The 20,788-nt window shown below is 26.4% G+C and overlaps 2 protein-coding genes across 4 annotated transcripts in view; one reads left to right on the plus strand and one right to left on the minus strand.

Moving 5' to 3' along the window:
* The window catches only part of LOC136071797 (nucleolysin TIAR-like), a 31,424-nt gene extending 18,033 nt beyond the window's left edge, over nucleotides 1-13,391 (minus strand). Inside the window, exons 1-8 of the mRNA XM_065797117.1 lie at nucleotides 13,241-13,391; nucleotides 13,030-13,064; nucleotides 6,184-6,301; nucleotides 5,508-5,603; nucleotides 5,380-5,437; nucleotides 3,909-3,996; nucleotides 3,143-3,218; nucleotides 2,912-3,008 (exon numbers count right to left, since the gene is read on the minus strand). Coding sequence (XP_065653189.1) covers nucleotides 2,912-3,008; nucleotides 3,143-3,218; nucleotides 3,909-3,996; nucleotides 5,380-5,437; nucleotides 5,508-5,603; nucleotides 6,184-6,301; nucleotides 13,030-13,064; nucleotides 13,241-13,246 — 574 coding nt within the window. The 5' untranslated portion in view covers nucleotides 13,247-13,391. The remainder of the gene's footprint in view (nucleotides 1-2,911; nucleotides 3,009-3,142; nucleotides 3,219-3,908; nucleotides 3,997-5,379; nucleotides 5,438-5,507; nucleotides 5,604-6,183; nucleotides 6,302-13,029; nucleotides 13,065-13,240) is intronic.
* Nucleotides 13,392-17,254: 3,863 nt separating this feature from the next.
* Nucleotides 17,255-19,193, plus strand: LOC136080463 (uncharacterized). 3 transcript variants are annotated; one of them, XM_065797118.1, is made up of 3 exons: nucleotides 17,255-17,372; nucleotides 17,578-17,704; nucleotides 17,786-19,193. In XM_065797118.1, the coding sequence occupies exons 2-3, from the start codon at nucleotides 17,611-17,613 to the stop codon at nucleotides 18,955-18,957; spliced, it is 1,266 nt and encodes a 421-aa protein (XP_065653190.1). In that variant the 5' UTR covers nucleotides 17,255-17,372; nucleotides 17,578-17,610; the 3' UTR covers nucleotides 18,958-19,193. The 3 variants fall into 3 exon arrangements, with proteins under 3 accessions (XP_065653190.1, XP_065653191.1, XP_065653192.1); XM_065797119.1 differs by having other exon boundaries at nucleotides 17,257-17,399; XM_065797120.1 differs by having other exon boundaries at nucleotides 17,300-17,475.
* The last annotated feature ends 1,595 nt before the right edge of the window (nucleotides 19,194-20,788 follow it).

The following is a 20,788-nucleotide window of genomic DNA, read 5'->3' on the forward strand; positions in this document are numbered from 1 at the left end:
CTTATTTATTTATACTATTATATTTATATTTATTTATAATATAATGTTTATTATTATTTATAATATAATAGATTATAATACAATTAATATTTATTAAACTTTTACCTATAAAAGAACGGTTTAAATCCGGAAGAAAAACTTATAACCGTATATAAACTTTGTAGGCAGTTAAACCATTGATTTTGGTGCCTCTTGTATTCTACGAAGCATTATACTTTAAGCAATCCTTCCCCCTCTGAGTACTTATTATTTATTACATATAGAGACCCTCCTGTAAAATTTCAAAACATTATAAAAAAAAACAAAAACTTTGTTATGGGCATGAAAATTCGTTGCTTTTCTTGAAGAAAAAAAAAGGAGTAAAGGTTTAAGAAAAAGTTCACAAGAAAGATAGTGCACCTTATCTTTAGTACCTCTGGATGATATTTTGTCTAACTCTTAACATGCAAAATTTGGAAAGTGGAACAAGAAAACTAAGTTTAAAAAATCATGTGTAGTCATTTTTAATGACTACACATGATAGGACCCAAATATCTAATACATCTGTATTAGATATTTGGGTCCTGTAAAAATATTCTCTAAAGACCCAAAATTATTTGAGTCCTGTAAAAATGATTCTATAGACCTATAATTATAAGTTGAAAAATATATTTCATTATACATAAGGTTGAAAATTTCCAGAAAATTTCTGTAAATTTTCAAAAGATAATGAATTGTATAATTAATGGGTAAAATATGTCTTATTTAGGCAGTTATTATGGACAATTTTATGGTAAAATATTGTAAAGTAGATTATAAAAAATTTAGAAAACCCTCATTGAAAAACACTTTTTTTGGTATCTTGCTGAGTTTTTTAATTATAACTTTATGTAGCTATAATAATTTGTTTTTAAAATTTTATAAAACGGTTTTATCCTGTTATTTGCTAAGCATATTGATGTTTATTGCCGTAGCAAGCTTTGTTTAAAGATTAAAATAATTTGCACCTCCATCCCTAAATATGAGGGGGCATTTGAAAAACCTGATGCTAGGTAGGCTGTTGCCTTGTTCACAATCAAGAGGTTTGAGATTCAAATCCACCACACACCTCTGGAATCCACCACACACCTCCAACTGCATTCAACCTGTTTCTCTGTGCATAGGCTTTATTTAACAAGGTTTGTGTTTCAGTGTTAAGTGATGAGAGAGTTGCAAACAAAATTAATGGAAAAAAAAGAAGTTTATTAATTAAACTTATTTCAATAACCTCTTGAGTATAATCTATTTAATTTTTACTTACTTTTTTTAAAATCAAGTAAAAATAAAATTAAAAAACCTTTATAAAAACACCTAATTATATAAACCAGGGCTCAATTTAACGGTCGGACATCGGACATTGTCCTGCTAAAACCACTGATTGTCCGCTCATTTTACAAAGTAATCGAACATTTTGACCAAAAGGAATTAAATTCTACAAAATAAAGTTTGGACAGGAATGGCATGCGATCGAACGCTTTTGCTGACCACGCTAATGATTTTTTTTGTTTACAAATTATTTACACAACTGTTTAGATGTTTTGATGATTTAAAAATTTCAGAAATGGCTGAAAAAAGAAACATTAACCTAAACTTAAACTAGGAAAAAAAATCTAAAAAACTAATGAATAACCAAAACAATTCCTTACAAAAAATAAAATAAATTAGCTTTAAAATAAAACTAAAAAAACTAGTAGAAATTACTTTTTGTTGCATTTTTGATTGCATTTGAAAAAAATTACTTTAAAACTGATTTTTTAAAACATTTAACAAAAGTTATGCAAAACGCTTTAACAAATTACTTCTATTGATTGTTTAATAAATGAACAAATTTATTATTAAAAAGAAAAAAATTTAATATTTTTAATTTGTATAAATATTTTTTCAAAAAGTTGCACAAAAAAAAAATGTTTAAAAAAATAACATTATGTTTTAGTATCATAATTTTTAATCATTTCATGATTTAATTAATAAGTCAAGTTTAAAATAAAAATGTTTATTTTTAAACAATCATTATAATTAATTTTAGATTTTATTTCATTTAAAGCCTTAAAATTAAAACTTTAAAAAAGATCAATGATTAAAAGTTATTCTTAACGTAATGATTTTTTATTGCATATAAATGTTAAATTATTAAAACATCAAAACAGCCATTGCAAATTGTAAAGAAAAAATAAAATCTACAATAATTGTAAAGAAAAAACAAAAATCTACAATAAATTATTCTAAATAATAAGGAAAGAAACTACAACTTCACTAGACTAACATTAAATAAACTGAACAACATGACAAAGATTTTGATTGCATAACTCAGTTCCATAAAACCGTAAATATTATATTTTAAAAATTTGATCAGACACTGTCCAACCCAAACAAGTTTTGATAGGACATTCTGTCCGGGACTTTATAAAAAATTTATTTGAGCCCTGTAAAGTTTCCTAAACTTTTTAATCATTAAACATTACAAGCATATCTTTTAAATTGATGTCATTTGTATAAAAATTAGATAAAAATATTTTTTCATAATTCATCTGTAACTATAATATAAACAAGATGTATAACAATATAATACATATAAACAAAATAACTTTGATCTGTAATTAAGGAAAGTAAAATTAAAAAGATTTTAAGCAAGAAATAAACTTAGAAACATAAGAAATAATCTGCAAGAAGTATAACTTGTTTAAATTTTTTGATATAAATATGAATTTTAAAAATTTTTGTCACTATTTTTATTAAAATAATTAATCAAATGATATTTTAACTAATGCATAAAACTAAATAAATATAATATATAAAAAAAACTGACTGGATTAATATCCTCACTTTATAACTATTTTAAAAATAAAGTGGATTTAATTACTATTTTTAATGTGTGAATTTTAGTGGTAAATACCCTTTTTTTGATTTTGGTTGCGTGTTGCCCAATTTGTTTTTATAGCTCTTGTCTTTAACATTGCTCCATGCATTTCCCTGATTGCTTTTTCAGCATCCTGCACAAAATTCAAACATCGGTTTGACAAAATATTTTATCTTAAAACCATAATCAACAAAAAAATACTTTTTTTAAAATAAAATCAACTTAACAAAGATGGATAAAACAGTACATGTTATATTAGTTACTTACAGGTTTATTGGTGAATGAAATAAATGCAATATTTTTACTGTGATTTGTCACTGGATCTCTAACAACTTTGATATTTCTAAATATTATTGAAACACAAAATTAAAAGAAGAAAATTTTAACAAAAAAATCTAAAAAACAAATTAGTTAAGCTAAAATAAAAACTATAATTATCAACGTCACTTGGGACATCGTATAACTTTCTTGCATGGATTGATCGATTGGAACCAATGATCCAAGTGGATCATGCGTGATTTCTTTGTTCAAAGATTTATTTTTTTTCAAAAAAAGAAAAAAAGAAAAAGAACAAAGAAAAAACAAATATATAGGATTTACTCTCTTCTTTTAGCCACATGTCTTCATTAGTTTGGCGGGATAAGCCATCTACAACAATATTATATATCTGTTAAACACTCCAAATCTGAGATGTTTTCGACATTGAAATAGGCAAACTTAAAAAGTTAATGGCTATCGTAAAATGTCTCTTAAAAAACAATAGGCAACTTTTTAAACACAATTTTTAACAAAACCGTTTTAAAAGTACAAAAAACGCTTCATGATGATAAAATATAAGAAATGTTTTAGCATAATAGCAAATAGCCAAGTTGAACTCTTTAGTAAAATAACATGAAAAAATAATTTAAACAATTAAAAAAAAATGCAACCATTTGGTAGAAAAAAAATCTATCATTTTTACCCTGAAACCCTTAAAGAATAGTTTACTGACTTATAATTGATTTTACTTATAAATAAAAAATATCAAACTTACAGTATTTCTCCAAACACCTCAAATGCAGCTTTTAAATCTTCTTCATCAATAGTATCATCCAGATTTCCACAATATATTGAAACACTAGCTAAAATAAATTATTTTGTCTGAATCACATAAAACTTCATGATAAAGAATTTAATACATATTTGATCAGTAATATAAAATTTTTTGTTTCAACAAAGATTAAACACAATTTTCTGCAAGGATTTAACAGATCACTCCACCAATAATATTCCGTTTAAAGATTAGCAAAAAACTCTGTTTCTAAATTTTCTATATATAAGTTGAAAGACAATATTGTTTGCTTTGCTTATCAAAGCAAAAAAAAAAAAAACAATTTTTTGTTTAAAACAACAATAATTGAATGTTTTTTTTCCATTTGTGAATAACAACCTCTATAATAAAGACTAGAATATTAGATGTCTACAGAAAGCAGGCACCCCCTTTTCTTGTAGGCTTTACATTGAAAATTTCTTTAATTTCTTTATGTTAAATAACATATTTAACATATTGTTTAACTATTTGCTTGCGTGAGTGTATACATATATGTATATGTGTGTATATATATACATACATGTGAATATGTGTGTATATGTACAAAGCCTTCTCAGGAGACCCTTTTATGACCAGGCAAATAATACTTTGTCTTGACAACTTGGCCACGGCTCCTTGCATTTTTCAAGTTAGTGTGTTTAAAAAATGTGCAAAATAAACAAATATAAACTTAAACTAAAATTAAAAATAAACAAACTATAAATCGGAAAAAAAAACAAAAATAACAACAACAAAAAATAAACTAAAAAAAGTCAAAGTTTCAAGCTTTATTTACTTTAAAAATAAATTATTTAAAAATTTGAAACTTAAATATTTTTGAATATCTACAAAGCAAATAAAACATTTAAAAAAATTATTCCATAGCAGGACTTGAGCACTCATTAAATGCCTCATCAAAAATTTAAATCCCTCATCAAAAAAGAGTTGTGCTTAAGAAATGACGCATTTAATCAACTTATGAGCTACATCAACGTGGCAACTATACAGGAAAAATTATTAACTTAAAACTATTGAAAAAAAATGGTGGCTAAGTTGTCAAAATTTTATGTGTGGTCATGTAAGGCGTGCAAAAGCACACATCTCCTGAGAAGGTATGATATTTATATATTTGCATACCTAGTCTAGCATATAGTATCATTGATGACAGCATACTGAAATAGCTATTTGTGAGGGCTTCAATATATTCATCATTTATTACATCAAAAAATATATATTTCTTCCTTTAATTTTTTCTTAATTTTTTTTTTTTTCTTCTGAAAAAACTTTTTGAATTTTAAGTTGTCATAAGTTTTAAGTTATGTACAAATTTTATATTACATCTTTTAAAAAACAATACGGTTTTTTTATAAAAAACTAATCAAAACATCAAAGCTATATAAAAACAACATAAAAAATATAAATAAAATTGACTTACTTCCTATAACTTTGGGCATGCCATTTGGTGAATTGGTTGCCCAGTTTACTTTGACTTTCTACATTAAAAAAAAAACATTAAAAATTTAAATAAACAAAAAATTCAAAATTTATAAAATGAAAATTTACTTTGCCACAAAATTCTCGTCCATTAAGAAAATTCATTGACTGCATGGCTGAAATATTATCTTCAAACTGAACAAAGCAATATCCTTCAGGGTTGTTCTAAAAAAAATAACATTTAATTTTCACTGTTTCAAAACTCACATTTTTTAATACACATTAATGATCAAGCTTTTTAAGTTGTTTTATCGAAACTTAATTACTTTGAAAATAATTAAGTTCAAATAAGATTTTCACAAAAATAAATGAAACACTTTTGAATTTAAAAAAATATATTATCTTTATGGTTTAATTTTTTCAGGGTTATCTTTTATATATTTTTTCATTCAATAATATTTTGTATTTCTTTAAAGTTTAGGCTATTTTCTTGATAACGTTATGTTTAGTTTGATTATTTCAGAGCATTTTTAAAACGCAAAAATTATTTAACATGCTAAGAGTTGTGACCAAGTTATCAAAAAAAAAATTTATGAGTGATCAGGCAAAGCGTGTGACCGCACATGCCTTCTGTGAAAACCTAATATATATATATACATATAATACTAACAAATTAATATACTCATATATTAGTAAATAACTGACAGAACAATTACTGACAAAATTTTAAATTTAGGGTTTAAACCATCAAAAAAGTAATAACTACTTGAACAAATATTTTAAAAATAAAAACAAGTAAACATACCATATCTCCTGGAAACATACTAGCAGAAAGAACTTTTTCCTTAATATGAGGTAAACCAGTTCGTAATATATTAATCATCATAGTGTCAGTAACTCGTTTATCAAGATTTCCAACATATCTAAAAATAGAGGATTATAATCAAAAAAGAGAATAATTAAAAAAAAAAAAAATGACATATGACAGTGCCGTAACCAGTTATTATTTGGGTGGTATTGATCATGAAAATTTCTCCACTCCAAAAAAAGTTGAAAAAAATTTATAAATTTTTATTTTTATTGTATTTAAAAAAATTTAGTAGATAGATTTTTAAAAGCGATTTGTTTTATCCAGTGGTCACATAACATGTTTTAAACATCTTAAAGGGCCGTTTTAAAATTATTTTAAAATAAGTTAAAAATATAAATAGAAGTAGGAGATAAGTATCTCGCTTGCGCTAGCATTTTATAATCAATATGATTATAAAGTGTTATATAATGCTTTATAATCATTAAAAATCACAGCGAAAGAGCCAATTTTTGGTTATGTCTATTAAAAGGTTAAAATTTAGCAACAGCCCCTAAATACATATTTTAGATGTCTTAAACACGTCTTGTGCTGCTACTTAAATTCAGGCCTTCTTAAGAAGTGTTACACAAAATGCATTTTACGAGCAAATGGCAATTTTACCTTCACTTTTACCAACTTGAGTTAGCTTAACTTAAACTTATATTAAAATATGAAAAATTTGAAAAATCTAAATTTAGCTTTGAAGGAATGTAAATTGGTTTTGCAACATTTTTAAAGAAATAATTCCTTTTCATTTTTAAACTAATTCATAACATAACAATTCATTATGATTTTACAATCCAACAAAACATTATGATTTTAAGATCCATCATAGCTTAAAATTTGTAAAAACAACCTTAAAACTTTGTTTTGTGTAAGTAAGAAGAAGTGTTTTGTTTATTTATAATTTACTTTTTAAAATTAAAATCTTTTGTTTTCAATTCAAAATTGCATTAAGTTTGTATGACAAGTTTTATTTATGAACAAAAATTGTCTACAATGTTTATCTTACGGGTAACTCATAAAGCTTACAACTTTATAAAAAAAGTTCATTAGGCATCTGAAAAAAAAAAAAAAAACTAAATTGTGATAAAATAAACAAAAGATTATTATGTTATGTACAAATAAATTTTAAGAAATAAATAATAAAGAAAATATTATCTTTTTTAAATAACGAAGTTAGATTTTTAAATAAATTTTAAGAAATAAATAATAAAGAAAATATTATCTTTTTTAAATAACGAAGTTAGATTTTTTTGTTTAGTAATTTTTGTTTAGTTATTATTTAAAATTTTTTAACGCTAATTAAAATTAAAATAAATTACAACGCCAAACTCCATGCTAATGATGCAATATAGCTTTAAATGATATAAAAATCATTCCTTAAATTCACAAAAATATAATTCCATACTTATAAATAAAATATAAGTAAGCAAGATTGATAAAGTTCACCATGACAACTTTGCAGCTGTTTTTCAAACACCTCAAGGTAAAAAAAAAAAAAAAAAAAAAAATCAAAATTACCTTTTTTCAAAATAAGCTAATTTAGATGTCTACAAATGTTATTAAAAAATATTTTCAAAGACTTATGAAAAAAATTCATAAAAATTATTAGTTTCAAAAAGCGTTTTACAAAGAGTAATTTTTTTTAATTATGTTTACTTAAAATACATAATAAGCATTTTAAGACATTAAAAAAGCTGCAGAATTATAAATAATAAATTATAGTTATAGAATTTACAACTTAAGGAATTTTTAGTTTAGGCGCTTATACCAGTCAAACAGTATGGGATTATGTCTGGATACGACACTGTATGAATCACATTACTGAGACCAGACAGATATGAAAATCATTAAACAAAGTTTACACTACTAATTTTTTTTAAAGTTAAAAAATATAAACTAAACACAAAATCAATTCTAATGATGTAACACAAAAATTTTACTAAAAAATTACCTACCCTATAATATTGAAGATAAGTCTTAAGCCAACTATGATAAATGTTTTTATAATATAAGAACTGCGATTTATTTTTAATGTTTAACATCCACTCCACACCTGTGATTAAATTAAACATTTTGTGATGTCTTTTTTTATATATTGTAAACAGTTCATCAAATATTTTGTAGATACATTACACAATAAGTTTTAATTTGTTATTAAATTGTTTAAAAAAAAAATTTATAGAACAACAAAGTAACAGTACATCAAACTGAGTAATTTGTCAACAAAATATTTTATGAAATATTTACAATACTTTTAATAAAACATTAATCACAAAATGTTCATTTTAATCGCAAAACACTTAAATTAAAAAAAGATTTCATACAAATATAAATATGATGCCTTGTTAAGAACCATTATGCAGCATGTATTTTATGTGCAAAATTGTGATTTTACCTAAACATGAAGTCATTTACGTTATGCCTAAACTCTTATCAAAGCTAAATAAATTAACTTTTTAATAATAATAATAATAATAATAATAATAATAATAAAACATAAATTTAATTAACATAAATTTAACTAATTTTTTTATACTTGAGAATTCCCAAGCTGATTTTAGAAAAAATAAAATTCCTTAGGATTAAACTTTTAAACATATTTAATTTTAAATTTTCAATTTTAAGTTTAAACTTATCATCTTTTTTAATTTAAAGTTATTAAGTTTAAAAACTTTAAATTAAATACGATTTTAAGAACAAAAATTTAATTTCATTTTGAAGTAATGCTAAAAAACAGATTAGTTTAATTGTGGAATCTGGAAATCAAAATGTCTTGTAAAAATGACCAAGTTTTACAAAAAATATTCAAATGATATGAAAAATGACATCATTGAATTTAGCTCAGAAATTTGACCTGTTCACTGTTCTGGATTAGATGTTAATATTTATCCATCAGGCCTGAGTTTAAAATGCACAATTATTAGGAATCCAATTACTATAGATGACTTTCCGTGCAACGTCACATCTTTTTGTAAACAACATGTGCGAGCATACTTGTAGGTAGAAACATTACAAGTATAAAACAAAAACTTTACAAGTATACATTCATAAGTTCATAATATAAATACACTTTATAAGTGTTTTTTGCATTTCTTTTATATCCTTAAATAAATAAAAAAAAATTTTTTGAAAAATTATTGAAATAATTAGTTAAATGAAAAATGTAACTAATTACATAAATAATTAGTTACATTATTTTTTAAATTGTAAAAATAAGAGATTTTATTATTTATATAAACTTTGATTGCTATTAAAAACTTTTATGTATATATTTTATGTTCTTTATATTTCATATTATATTGATCTGGTAAATTAACAACAACAAAAATTCTTTTTCACTTCATATTTTAATTTTAAGTAGTAAATTTTAATTCATAATTGAATAATTTTAAGTAGTAGTAATTTAGCATCCGAGGTCAGGGGCTATTCTAGAAAAAAAATTTGGGCACCGCTTAAATCAGCGCCCAAATATGGTTGGCATTGTATATATAATAGCCCCACAAGGTGCAGTGGCTAGAGACACCTAATACTGCCAATATTAGGTGTCTGTAACAAGAAGTAGAAATTAATAGGAAAGTTAACAGCAAATGATAAAGACCTAGTTTTGGAAAAATTATAACATAAAAAACTAAGTAATTTTAAAAAATTTACACTTGTGTTGGAACAAAATGAGTTCAGTATAAAAAGCACTAAATGGTTATGGAAAGATTTTTAAACCAGACATAGACAAATTAAAACTAATACTCTTATTTAAAATGAATTTATATTATTAATCTATAATTAATAATATAATGCTTCTCTATAAATTTACTTTTATTATTTATAAATATTCAGGGTGACCAGCAACTTGAAAATTCAGGTAATTAAATAAATGCAAAACATTGGAAAAACTTAGAAACTTGGAAGTCAGGTAATTAAATAAACGTAAAACCCAGGGAATTTTGATTGATTTAATTGCAAACTTAAGGTTATTATTTGAATTGACAACCAAAATAAGATTGCAAAAAATATATTTTTAAAGTCTCATAATAACATCATTATTTAAAAGTCAAGAGCAATTTTGAAGCAATTTTATGTTTTTGGGTAAAAGTAAAGGGCTAATTGAAAGGGCTAAGTGAGATTTTCTGTTGTTTTGTATGTTAAAGTTCTGATAAATTTTTTTGGAAAGTCAGGGAATTTTTATAAGAGTCAGGGAAAAGTTATAGAAAATGAACATGAAAACTTGCTAGCCACTTTGAATATATACATTAATCAACTACACTCATATTAAAATGATCAAAGGCATTCATATTTAACATGGTATTATCTAATAAATTAAGTGATTCTGGCAGTCATATAATTAACGGGAAACATTGTATACATCGAATTCCTCTATTCATGAACATTATGTATAGAAACATTAGGTATAAAATCTTTTTTGCAATAAAAACTTCAATCCAATCAATAATACAGTCTTGAAACTTTTTTTCTAAAACATATTTGTAGGTTACTCTTTATTGCTCCACAATTCGGCCAAATTTCAGATTGATAACTCTAGCAGAAAATTGGTATTATTACTATTATTATTATTAGGATATTACACTATTGCAGGGGTACTGCAGATATTAAGATGGTCCTCCAAGAACTATTGCAAGTGAACCTTTAACTCTGAAAAAAATTCTTTTGTTTGCCTGATGTTAGATTTTGAAATGAAATATGTTTACTTTGTTCAAGTAAAGCTTATTTTTTCAAGTTTAATAATTTAATTAAGTTTTGTGCTACATTGATTGAAAGGAAAAAATTTAAAATTCTGCTATATAAATATTGTGTTGATAATATTTAGAAATAGTAGATTTATTATTAGGTGGTTTGGTATCATGTATTTTCTTAGTGTAGTTATCAGGATCTATATTGTAGATGATAGTATTGAGACACCATAGTTTTTACATCTTTTTGAGTAACTAGCTACACAACAACTTGTCGAAATATTTTATTTCTTGTTAATAAAACAATGAATAAATTTCCTAACAGAACATACAAATATCGCAATGTTATAACTGAAAACTTTCCAAATATTTGTTTTTTCAGCAAGTCATCTATAAACAAATGTATTTAAATGTTGCATAGTAAAAAACATTTTATTAGTTAGCTAAACAATTGACATCGGCTGCTTTTTGTCCATTAGTGCTACCTAAAGTTAATGTAACAGGTACACCACTAATATAGCTTTTTTCTTCTGCCGAAAGAAAATATAAACAGTTTTAATTATTCAACATTTTAAAACAAAAACAACTATTTAGTCTCAAAAATTTAGTCTCAAAAATTTTCTGATTTTAAATACTATTGTTTGGTTAAATTTTCATCAAAATAATTTTATTTTTACACTCAAATCAAATCCAAGACTTATAATTATTAAATAACCAAAGAGTTATAGTATACCTGGAGTGAGAACAAACCAAAAATACATAATTTTTCAAGGAACAGTCTTTGTAGTAACATGAATTTTTAATTAAATACTGCAACTAAACACTAACTATCATAACTTAAAGATAACCAATCACTTTCCACTTTAAAAAAAAACTATCAAATGATATTGTTTTAAGGCATTACAAGCAATCAAAGCCTTGCAAACTAATGATGGAAGTTTAGAAAAGTTCGTAAACAATATTTAGAGTTAGTTTGTTACTTTTTTGTTGTGTTTTTTGAAGCAACTGCAAATAATTTTCTAGATTAGAATTGAATTAATGTCTAAATTAGAACTGGTAGCAATTTTGGCAGATTTACAAAAAGGTATTTTATATCCCTAGTAGAGATTGTTTAAAACTTTGATATTTAAACATAGTATTGAGGTATTCAAAAAACCACTACTTTACAGAGATCGTGATTTTTGTTATGATTAATTTTTGATAGTTTAAACAGTTTTAAACTTACCGAGTCAACTTTAAAGAAAGTAATCCACTTTGTTTACAGCTTTCAAAAGTCATAAACTACATTTCAAAGTTTTTCTTTTTCAAAAAAAAGCACCATTTTGACTTACTGCTGAAATAATTATACTACTAAGACTGTATCGCAACTTTAATTAACTTTCGACTTCTTTCTCCCTCCAACCAGAACTCTTTATTGATGTGTAAACACTGATTGAGTTTATCCATTTAAGACTCAGTGGACTTTTGTTACACTCTACTGAGTCTTCTAACAAAAATTAGTCTATATATGTACAAATATATAAACTAAATATATAGATATAAATATATCACTTAATAAAAACAGGTTAAAACAATTTTTAAAACTTTCTTAATCTTAAAAAAATATAAAAAATATTAGCATTATATGTTATTTTTTAAAAACTTTATAATTGATTTAAAGTTTCTTAATCGCACAAGTGTAAAGTAATATAATAAAGTACTTATATCAAAAACTAAAGCATTAAGAAAATACAATATATAAAAGAGGAGACCAAAATCTGACCTAAATACCCAATAGTATACACAAGCGAATCGAAAAAACATTTTAATGAGGTCAACCTTTTAAAAGATGTCTGAGGATTTAGGCTTGAGAAGTATATGCATTTGTGAGAAAAAGTAGTAATGGTAAATTTTTCAAAAGTAATTCATATGTATTGTGTATGTATATATATATCTATTCTATATGTGTATATACTTATATATTTACATACAAGCATATCTACATTATATAAATATTTTCATCTATATATTTTTTGCAAAACATTTCTCTCTTTATAATATAGAAAGTATGATGCATATAATTATTTAGATTATTTAGTTAAAACAAATAACACAAATGTAAAAAACTCACAGGACGGTCGCATTGGCATCGGGAACGTCAGATGGCTGCAAATAAATCAATATAAATTGCAAAAATTTTAAAAAAAAATGCTACACAATATTTGCAATTATTTTGTGATTGCTATTAAATTCACAAATAATTTTAAAAAACTTTATCTGTAAAAGCTAAAAATACGAAGATATTATTATCATTAAAAAAAATCCTTAACGTATCTACAAACCTCCATATCTTGTTTTTATTTTGTTATAATTAAATCGACTATTATACTAATATAATATCGTTTCAATTGCAAAACGATGCCAGTCTGTTAAAGATTTTAATGACAAGTGGCGTGGCCGACTAATACAAAAAAGTATCAAATGCGCATGCGCAAATAGGCTTAGTATTTTCTCAGCTCTCCAGCAAATTTATTAAAATAAGTCTTGGCGGTTCTTGTGATAATAATTATTGTAAGGTTGATCTTTTTTCTGGTTTTGTTTTCTCGCGATTTCGGATATAGAATCGCGCGTGAAAAATAAGATCTCATGCAAAAAAAGGGTCGAATCAGTTCCGTCTAGTTTGGAAGAAAAGATACTAGCATGTTACTCAATGTTGTGATACACAATGGCTGATGATTGCCGACACGTATAAAGCTCAGAGTCCCATAAAAGTTTTTTTTATTCATTTTGTATAAATAAATAAATAGCTCTATCATTTAACAATATTGACACTCTTATACAGCTGATTAGTAATAATAATAAGATTATTCTTATTTTTATTACTAACCAGCCGATTCTTGAATGCATTGACTTTTCTGCGCTCACAGTATTGTCGGATAGAGAGTTCCAACAGGTTATGTTTCTTTTATTGAATAAATTACTTTGCAGTGCGCTATTACCGAATAATTCTTTGCTAGGTTGTTCTCTCTTGGCTCATTTTCTTTTAAGATTCTGAGCACTTGTATGAGGTTGTTTCTTTGGCGGCGCACAGTTAGACTAGTTAGGTTGAGTTTGATTAACCTTTCTTTATAGCTGTCGTTTCATTATGTGCCTAGATTTGGTGGCTCATCGCTGAACTTCTTTAAGCGTCTTTTTTTTTACGATGGTGATCAAGTGCATACTGCGTATTCCAAATGTGATCTGGCATAGCGTTGGCTCTCAGGATTTAAATGTATTTTTCAAAACACAAAAAATTTTGTATGCAATTGATGCACCTTTATTTACTTGTTTTTTTAATTAAGATCCCATGCAAGTTGTTAACCTGTTATGCCATATTTGCTGAGTTTTTCAATAAGGACCACATGCTGTACGAAATCAAATGCATATGAAAAGTCAATAAATACGATATGTAGTGATATTTTCTTTGCCATGGGTTTTGTGGCTACGTTCATAGTTTATATATATATATATATATATATATATATATATATATATATATATATATATATATTTATTTCTAAATTCTTTTCTTCTAAAGATCCTATTCCTCTAGAATTCAAATTGTACGTGGTGTATAAGTTCGTATGTGCATGATGTAACTCTTGTTATATAGGTAAAACTATTCGCCATCTCAAGACCCGGATATCTGAACATTACAATAGGGACTATAAACATCTCCACGGGATCTATAAACATCTCCACGCTAATGAAAATTGTTTCATACAAATAAATGATAAGTGTTTTTCTGTGTTAGATTCGGCATCTAACAAATTTGAGCTAAAACTTAGAGAAAGTATCTTTATAGAATAGTTAAAACCTGGTATGAACAAACAGGTTAACCATGTACAAACGACACTTTCTGTTTAGCTGCTATTTTTTATACATATTGCGTATCTTTTTAACCTATTCTTTCGTTATTTCTTTTTTTTTTTTTGTATGATATGAACTTTTTAACTGATTTTATTGTATTTTTGAAATTATATTATTATTAGTTTGTACAAGAATGTTATTATTATTATTATTATTATTATTCAGTGATCAAATACAAATACAATAATCTATTTATAATTTGATGAAGAGGTGCTACACCAGGCCCCCCTATGCTGACAAACATGGAGATACAGAAGCTACAGACAAAGCAGCAATTGTATCTATAAAGTTACTTTCTTATGTTGTTTTTGAAAGCGTTGATGGATTGAGCGTTCACTGCCTCTTGCGGAAGCGCATTCCATGGGGCGACAATTCTATTTGAAAAAAAGTTATGCCGCTCCTCGCAGTTTTTTACCATCTGACGTTCTAGTTTATGGTTATGGCCTCTTAGAATATACTTATCTTTACTTTTTGAAATTTTTTGCGGGACGACAAAACTAACAAGCTCGAGTTTACGAGTGATTTTGAATTGCTCGATAAGATCTACCCTTTTGCGGCGTTCTTCAAGAGTTGTTAAACCGAGCCGTTGGAGTCAATCTTCATAGGTCATGTGTTTAATAGTCGATATTGTTTTTGTTGCTCGATGTTGGACTTGCTCGAGAATGGCAATGTCTGATTTTAAATGCGGTGACCAGGCTTGTACAGCAAACTCAAGATGGGGGCGAATGTAAGTGAGATACAGAGTGCGCCATAAATAAAAACTGAGACTGCGTGATGTTTTTTTGAGTCGCCCTAGCACTCTATTTGCTACTGATGCGGCTAACTCTATTTGCGGTCTAACGTTAAGGTCATTGGAGACCATCACACGAAGGTCTCTTTCCACTGCGGTTTCTTCGAGAGGACGACGGGTGCCCTCGACGTTTGACATTGAGTATTTGTACGTTGACTTGTTACATCCGCCCCCAACATGCATTACTTTGCATTTCTCAACGTTGAAATGCAAGGCCAAATATGTGACCATTTCACTGCTCTGTCAACGTGATCTTGGAGAGTGATGTTGTCCGACTCCTTTTTAATTATCCCTATTATTTTGCTGTCGTCGGCAAACAGTTTCATATGATGAGTAATACTGTCCGGCAGGTCGTTTACAAAGATTACAAATAGCAATGGGCCCAACACCGAGCCTTGAGGCACTCCACTAGTGACTGCTTTCCATTCAGAAGTAATGCCATTTATAACCACTCGTTGACATCAATTGCTTAGCCAAGCTGCGATTCAGTCAAGAAGAGCGCCTTGAATACCGTACGCTCTCAGCTTATGAAGAAGGCGTTTATGTGGTACTTTGTCAAACGCCATTGCAAAGTCTGTGTAAATGACGTCTACTGCGTGTCTGCAGTGACGTCATTTACATAGACTATCGCCGGTATCGGTTGTGATGTTGCCATTGACTGTTTCAAGCGATGTAATGTTGTTACTGACGCTCTGCTTGCTTCTTACATATGCATGTAAGCGTTTAGGGTTATATTTTGTGTTGTTATTTTTACACCTTTATAGGTAGTTTATCAAATTTTAAATATTTAACTTTAACTGAAGATGACTAGTGTTAGCCGAAACATACATTATTTTTTATTAAAAAAATGGTTTTAAATGTTAGAACATATGTCTTGTTGATAAAAATATTTACATTTTTGGTGCTTAAAAGAAATTTGGGTTAAATTCGCAAATTTATTCATTTAAAGAATGGAATTGGTGTAAGACATTTATTTTCTCCATTTCTCTATGAGAATATAATGATTAGGCTAAAAAACAGAAAAATATGATAAGGTTCAGATATAACTGAATGTTAAAAAAAAAAACATTAATAATTGATTAACTATCATGATTTCAACTTAGGAGGAAAGTGCGTCTGTAAGGTTTACATTTCTTTTCATGAAGTAGCAAATTTATTTCTGTAAATTTTGCAAAACAACAAAATTAAGCTCAAAGTTCTTTTTATTTCTGATTTTTTTAATTTTTAATTATTTTATTTTTATTTTAAACTTCTTTGTTTTGAGTCTCAGAGTTAAAAAAAAAGATTTAATTCTTTAATAATCATCAAAATAACTTTTCAAATTTTAAAAAGTATATTTAGAAAAAATTTTGGAATTTAAAGATATACATAAAAGAAATAAGTTAAAAAAAAGTCAATTTAGTAATCTGTTTAGTTTAACATGAATTTATAGCCGACTGACGACATTTAAAGCCGACTGACGACATTTATAGCCGACTGATGACATTTATAGCCGACTGACGACATTGTAAAAAACTGAAAACTTTTCTTCTATTCTTTTTGTTTTGTTTTTTCTAGTTTGAAATAAACTTAATATTTAATAAGCATATAATAACATAAACATATAAAAACATAAACACAAAAGTTTATGAGTCAAAAGATTACTTTTATACTCAACTTCTCACTTTGATCTAGACATGCAGAAAATGTCATTCGTTCCAACCATGCTATAATTTACTGTTCAAGTTGAAACTTTAAGCATAGTCTTGGATAAAATTTTGGTTGCAATTGTTGAAGTACAAAACATATTATATTTTTATAATGTGATCATATAATTATGATATAACCAAATTGTCATCTTTTGTTTTTTATCTTATCGTTAAAGACTACATTTGTAACGTAAAATGTTTTAACACCTTTATATTTTACCTCGTATATATTCGTTAGTGATTTTTTATATCTTAAATTTAATAGTCTTAAAGTATTACTTTATTTGCACAGGGTTGGTTATTTTCGTAAATACGCAACAGCCTGATGGTTACGCGGCAGTCGGTCTCTCGAAAACTTGTGATGGCCACGGTTATCTTTTCGCTAACTGGCATTGTTATTTGGCGTTTTCATACTAAAGGTAAGCTTAAGTAACCTTAAAAAAAATTTGAATTTAATAAGAAAAGTTATAATTTTCAATTTCACTAAAATTTTTTATTAGAATGGCCGGAATTAAGCTACTCTCTCTACGCGCGAAATCTGTATGAATCGTTTATAAAAAATGTTACAAGGATTCATTTTCCCACAAAAACTTCTTTTCAAACAAATACTTCTTCTATATTGTTACTTCAAAAAGACAGAATTGCTGTAGTTTGTTATGTACCACGAGGTCAATCACAAGTTTTTTATTTTTTGGCTTTGCTGTTTGGATCGTGGAAGTATATTCAAGACCATAAAAGTTATATTTTTAAAGACCCCCGCAACGAAGCAAACTTAATGGAAGTAGATTTACTCGTCTTTTGTCATCCATCAGTTTGTCCTGATATTAAAACTGTGTGTCAACCCTATAATCAAGTAAATGATAATCTAAAAATTAGCAATGTATGCTGGGCAATTGAACAACCTTTTGAAATCGATATATCTTACAATCCAATAAACTCATTTGTGATGTTTAATAGGACTGATATTTTTAGTATTCTAATGCCATATAAATATATAATTAGAACAGATTTTGATGTATTTCTAACACCTGCTTTAATGCTATGGCGACCAAATAAACGTGTTATTACTGGACACGGGGGATACTGCGCCGAATTTAACATTGCTAGACTACGATATATTGCAGGAAAGCTAGGTTTAACTCATCGAGGAGTTCATTGTGTAGGATCAACATGGTTCGGAGAAAGAGATTTATTTATTTTGCTTTCTAGAAAAACAATAGAGCTAACCGCATATATGTTTATAAACGAGTTTACTCCAAAATCATCTGGCCTTGAAACAGTTAATTTTACGCAAAATCGAGAAGGAGAATGGCCAAAATGGTGGCGTCCGGTTTCTTTACTATACGGTGCTGAACTTGCACTAAATCATTTAATACCGGACTTTTCATCAGAGTATATAAACGAGCTGGATACTCCTTCGTGTAGTAAAAAACTAATATGGGAAAGTCCGCACATTCATTGCTGGCATTCTGATTGCGAGTTTCAAAAATTTACTTTCATGGCGCATCTAAACAAAATTATATTTGAAAAAGATGTGATTCCATCTAAAGTTGTACATAAACTATTAGAGAGTGTGAGTGAAAAAGATATTGGAAATATGACAATAAGTGACTATTCTACGTACATAGCATGGCACTCCGTTGCTACTCATTTCAAAAAGTGGATTTTTTAACAATATCTATATTTAAAATTATTTTAAGGTATTCAAAGGTAAATGTTTAACCATTTTTTAATGTAAAATTTTTAAAAGTGAATGTTGTTTATGAACGTATCAATTTATTTGTAAAGCTTTTGCTCACTCCTTAAAAGACTATTTATACACGCAATCGTGTATTATAATCGTGTTTTATATAATAAAAAAGTGTATTCATATATATAAATATATACATTTTTATTCATTTAAACAAACATTTATATATATATATATTTTTTGCAAAGTATCTTCATTTATTAAAGACATACGTACCTAAGTTTATTCAATATTTTTCATAACATTTGTGCTCTTTACTTTATAATCCAATCAAACCCACCCTTGACATATTTGATAATGTAACTAACTAAATAAGTAAACAAGTAAGAAAAATTTAAACTGGCTAAATGTAATTAATTAATTAATAAAATAGTATATTAAAACATGTTAATGTTGTTTAATTAGTTACATTTAGTTTTTAGTTTTTACTTTTTAACTTTTTTAGTAAGTTACATTATCAAATTGCAAGTTCTTTATTAGATATCAGCGTAATTTAAACACAGCAAATGTTTAAAAATATATTAGCCAGTGTGTTACATTTTTTTGGTAAATTTTACAAAAGTTGAATTCAGAAATTACGAACAAATATTACTCAAAGATTTACAGCAAACTTTATTGATTATTGAATGAAAAAAGAATAACCCATTCTAATAGGTTTTTTTTTACTTTTTTAATGTTGACCTTAAAATTTAAAATAGACATAGTTTATTGGAATTTTAAGGTCAACATGATCTATAGATTTAAGTTAGTCACCACATTTTTTATTTTAAAACAGTCCATGAGATAATCTATCTATCATCTATCAAAAGAATCTATGTTGGTATTTAATGATAACAAAATTAAAATGTGATTTATACGCAACTTTTCTATATTTTGCTGAACATTTATGAAAAAGATACCAAGAAGAACGTAATAATGAATAGTTGCTTATAAGTGTTTTCATAGCACAATAGCATTGTAATCATCATGGTGATTCAATTTTGCACTAACAATTAGATAACTGCATTACTCATGCGCATTTTTTGCAAAACATTTTAAAGGTAATAATACCAAACTGAAGCAAAGTGTTAAGATAGAAATCATTAGTTAATTAGTTCTTCAAAAAGATGATTGTGTCATCAGCTCCACAACCTTTTATATTGAAACTTTTCAATGAGGTTATTACTTTTTAAATGTTACAATATCAATATATTTTTATAAATACTACTTATCTAAAAAAAAACAAGGCAAGTAGAAACGCTTTGCATTTCTATTAACTTTCAAGCTAGAGCAACTTAACTTAAGTCTGGCAATTTGACTAACTTATCTGATTCTAATTGATATTAACATTTAAGGATAAACAAGCTTATATTAAATAACATAAAAAAATAAAACTTTCAAAACAATATAGTAGTAATAATAATAATAAAAAAATAATTTCAAAAACTTGAAAAATTTTCTAGAAAGCTAAGCAATATGTGTGCTTTTATTTTTAAATTGTAATGATATGCTTCCTTTTTTTTCCTCAATGTTTTGAAAAATTTGCGCACACTTCCAACTGGCTTCAGCCTTGTAATAGTGAGATAGAACAGTATTTGGCCCACTCAAGAGGACTTACAAAAAGAATTTTAAAATTTAATTAGCTTTAGGAGTAAGTTTTTGCGGATTGATGGAGCAGTCTTGGAGCGAATCTTTTACCTAAATTAATATTAAATCTGGTTTTTAAGCCTGTTGATTCTTTCCTTATAATATATTCATCTTTCCTTATAATATA

The sequence above is a fragment of the Hydra vulgaris genome, chromosome 05, assembly GCF_038396675.1.
Source record: "Hydra vulgaris chromosome 05, alternate assembly HydraT2T_AEP".
Classification (NCBI taxonomy): domain Eukaryota; kingdom Metazoa; phylum Cnidaria; class Hydrozoa; order Anthoathecata; family Hydridae; genus Hydra; species Hydra vulgaris.

Bases quoted from the DNA above. Each gene is read 5' to 3' on its own strand.
- LOC136080463 (XM_065797118.1), top strand. From the start codon at position 17,611: ATGGTTACGCGGCAGTCGGTCTCTCGAAAACTTGTGATGGCCACGGTT. The intron at 17,705-17,785 runs GTAAGCTTAAGT...ATTTTTTATTAG, and splicing joins TTGGCGTTTTCATACTAAAG to AATGGCCGGAATTAAGCTAC.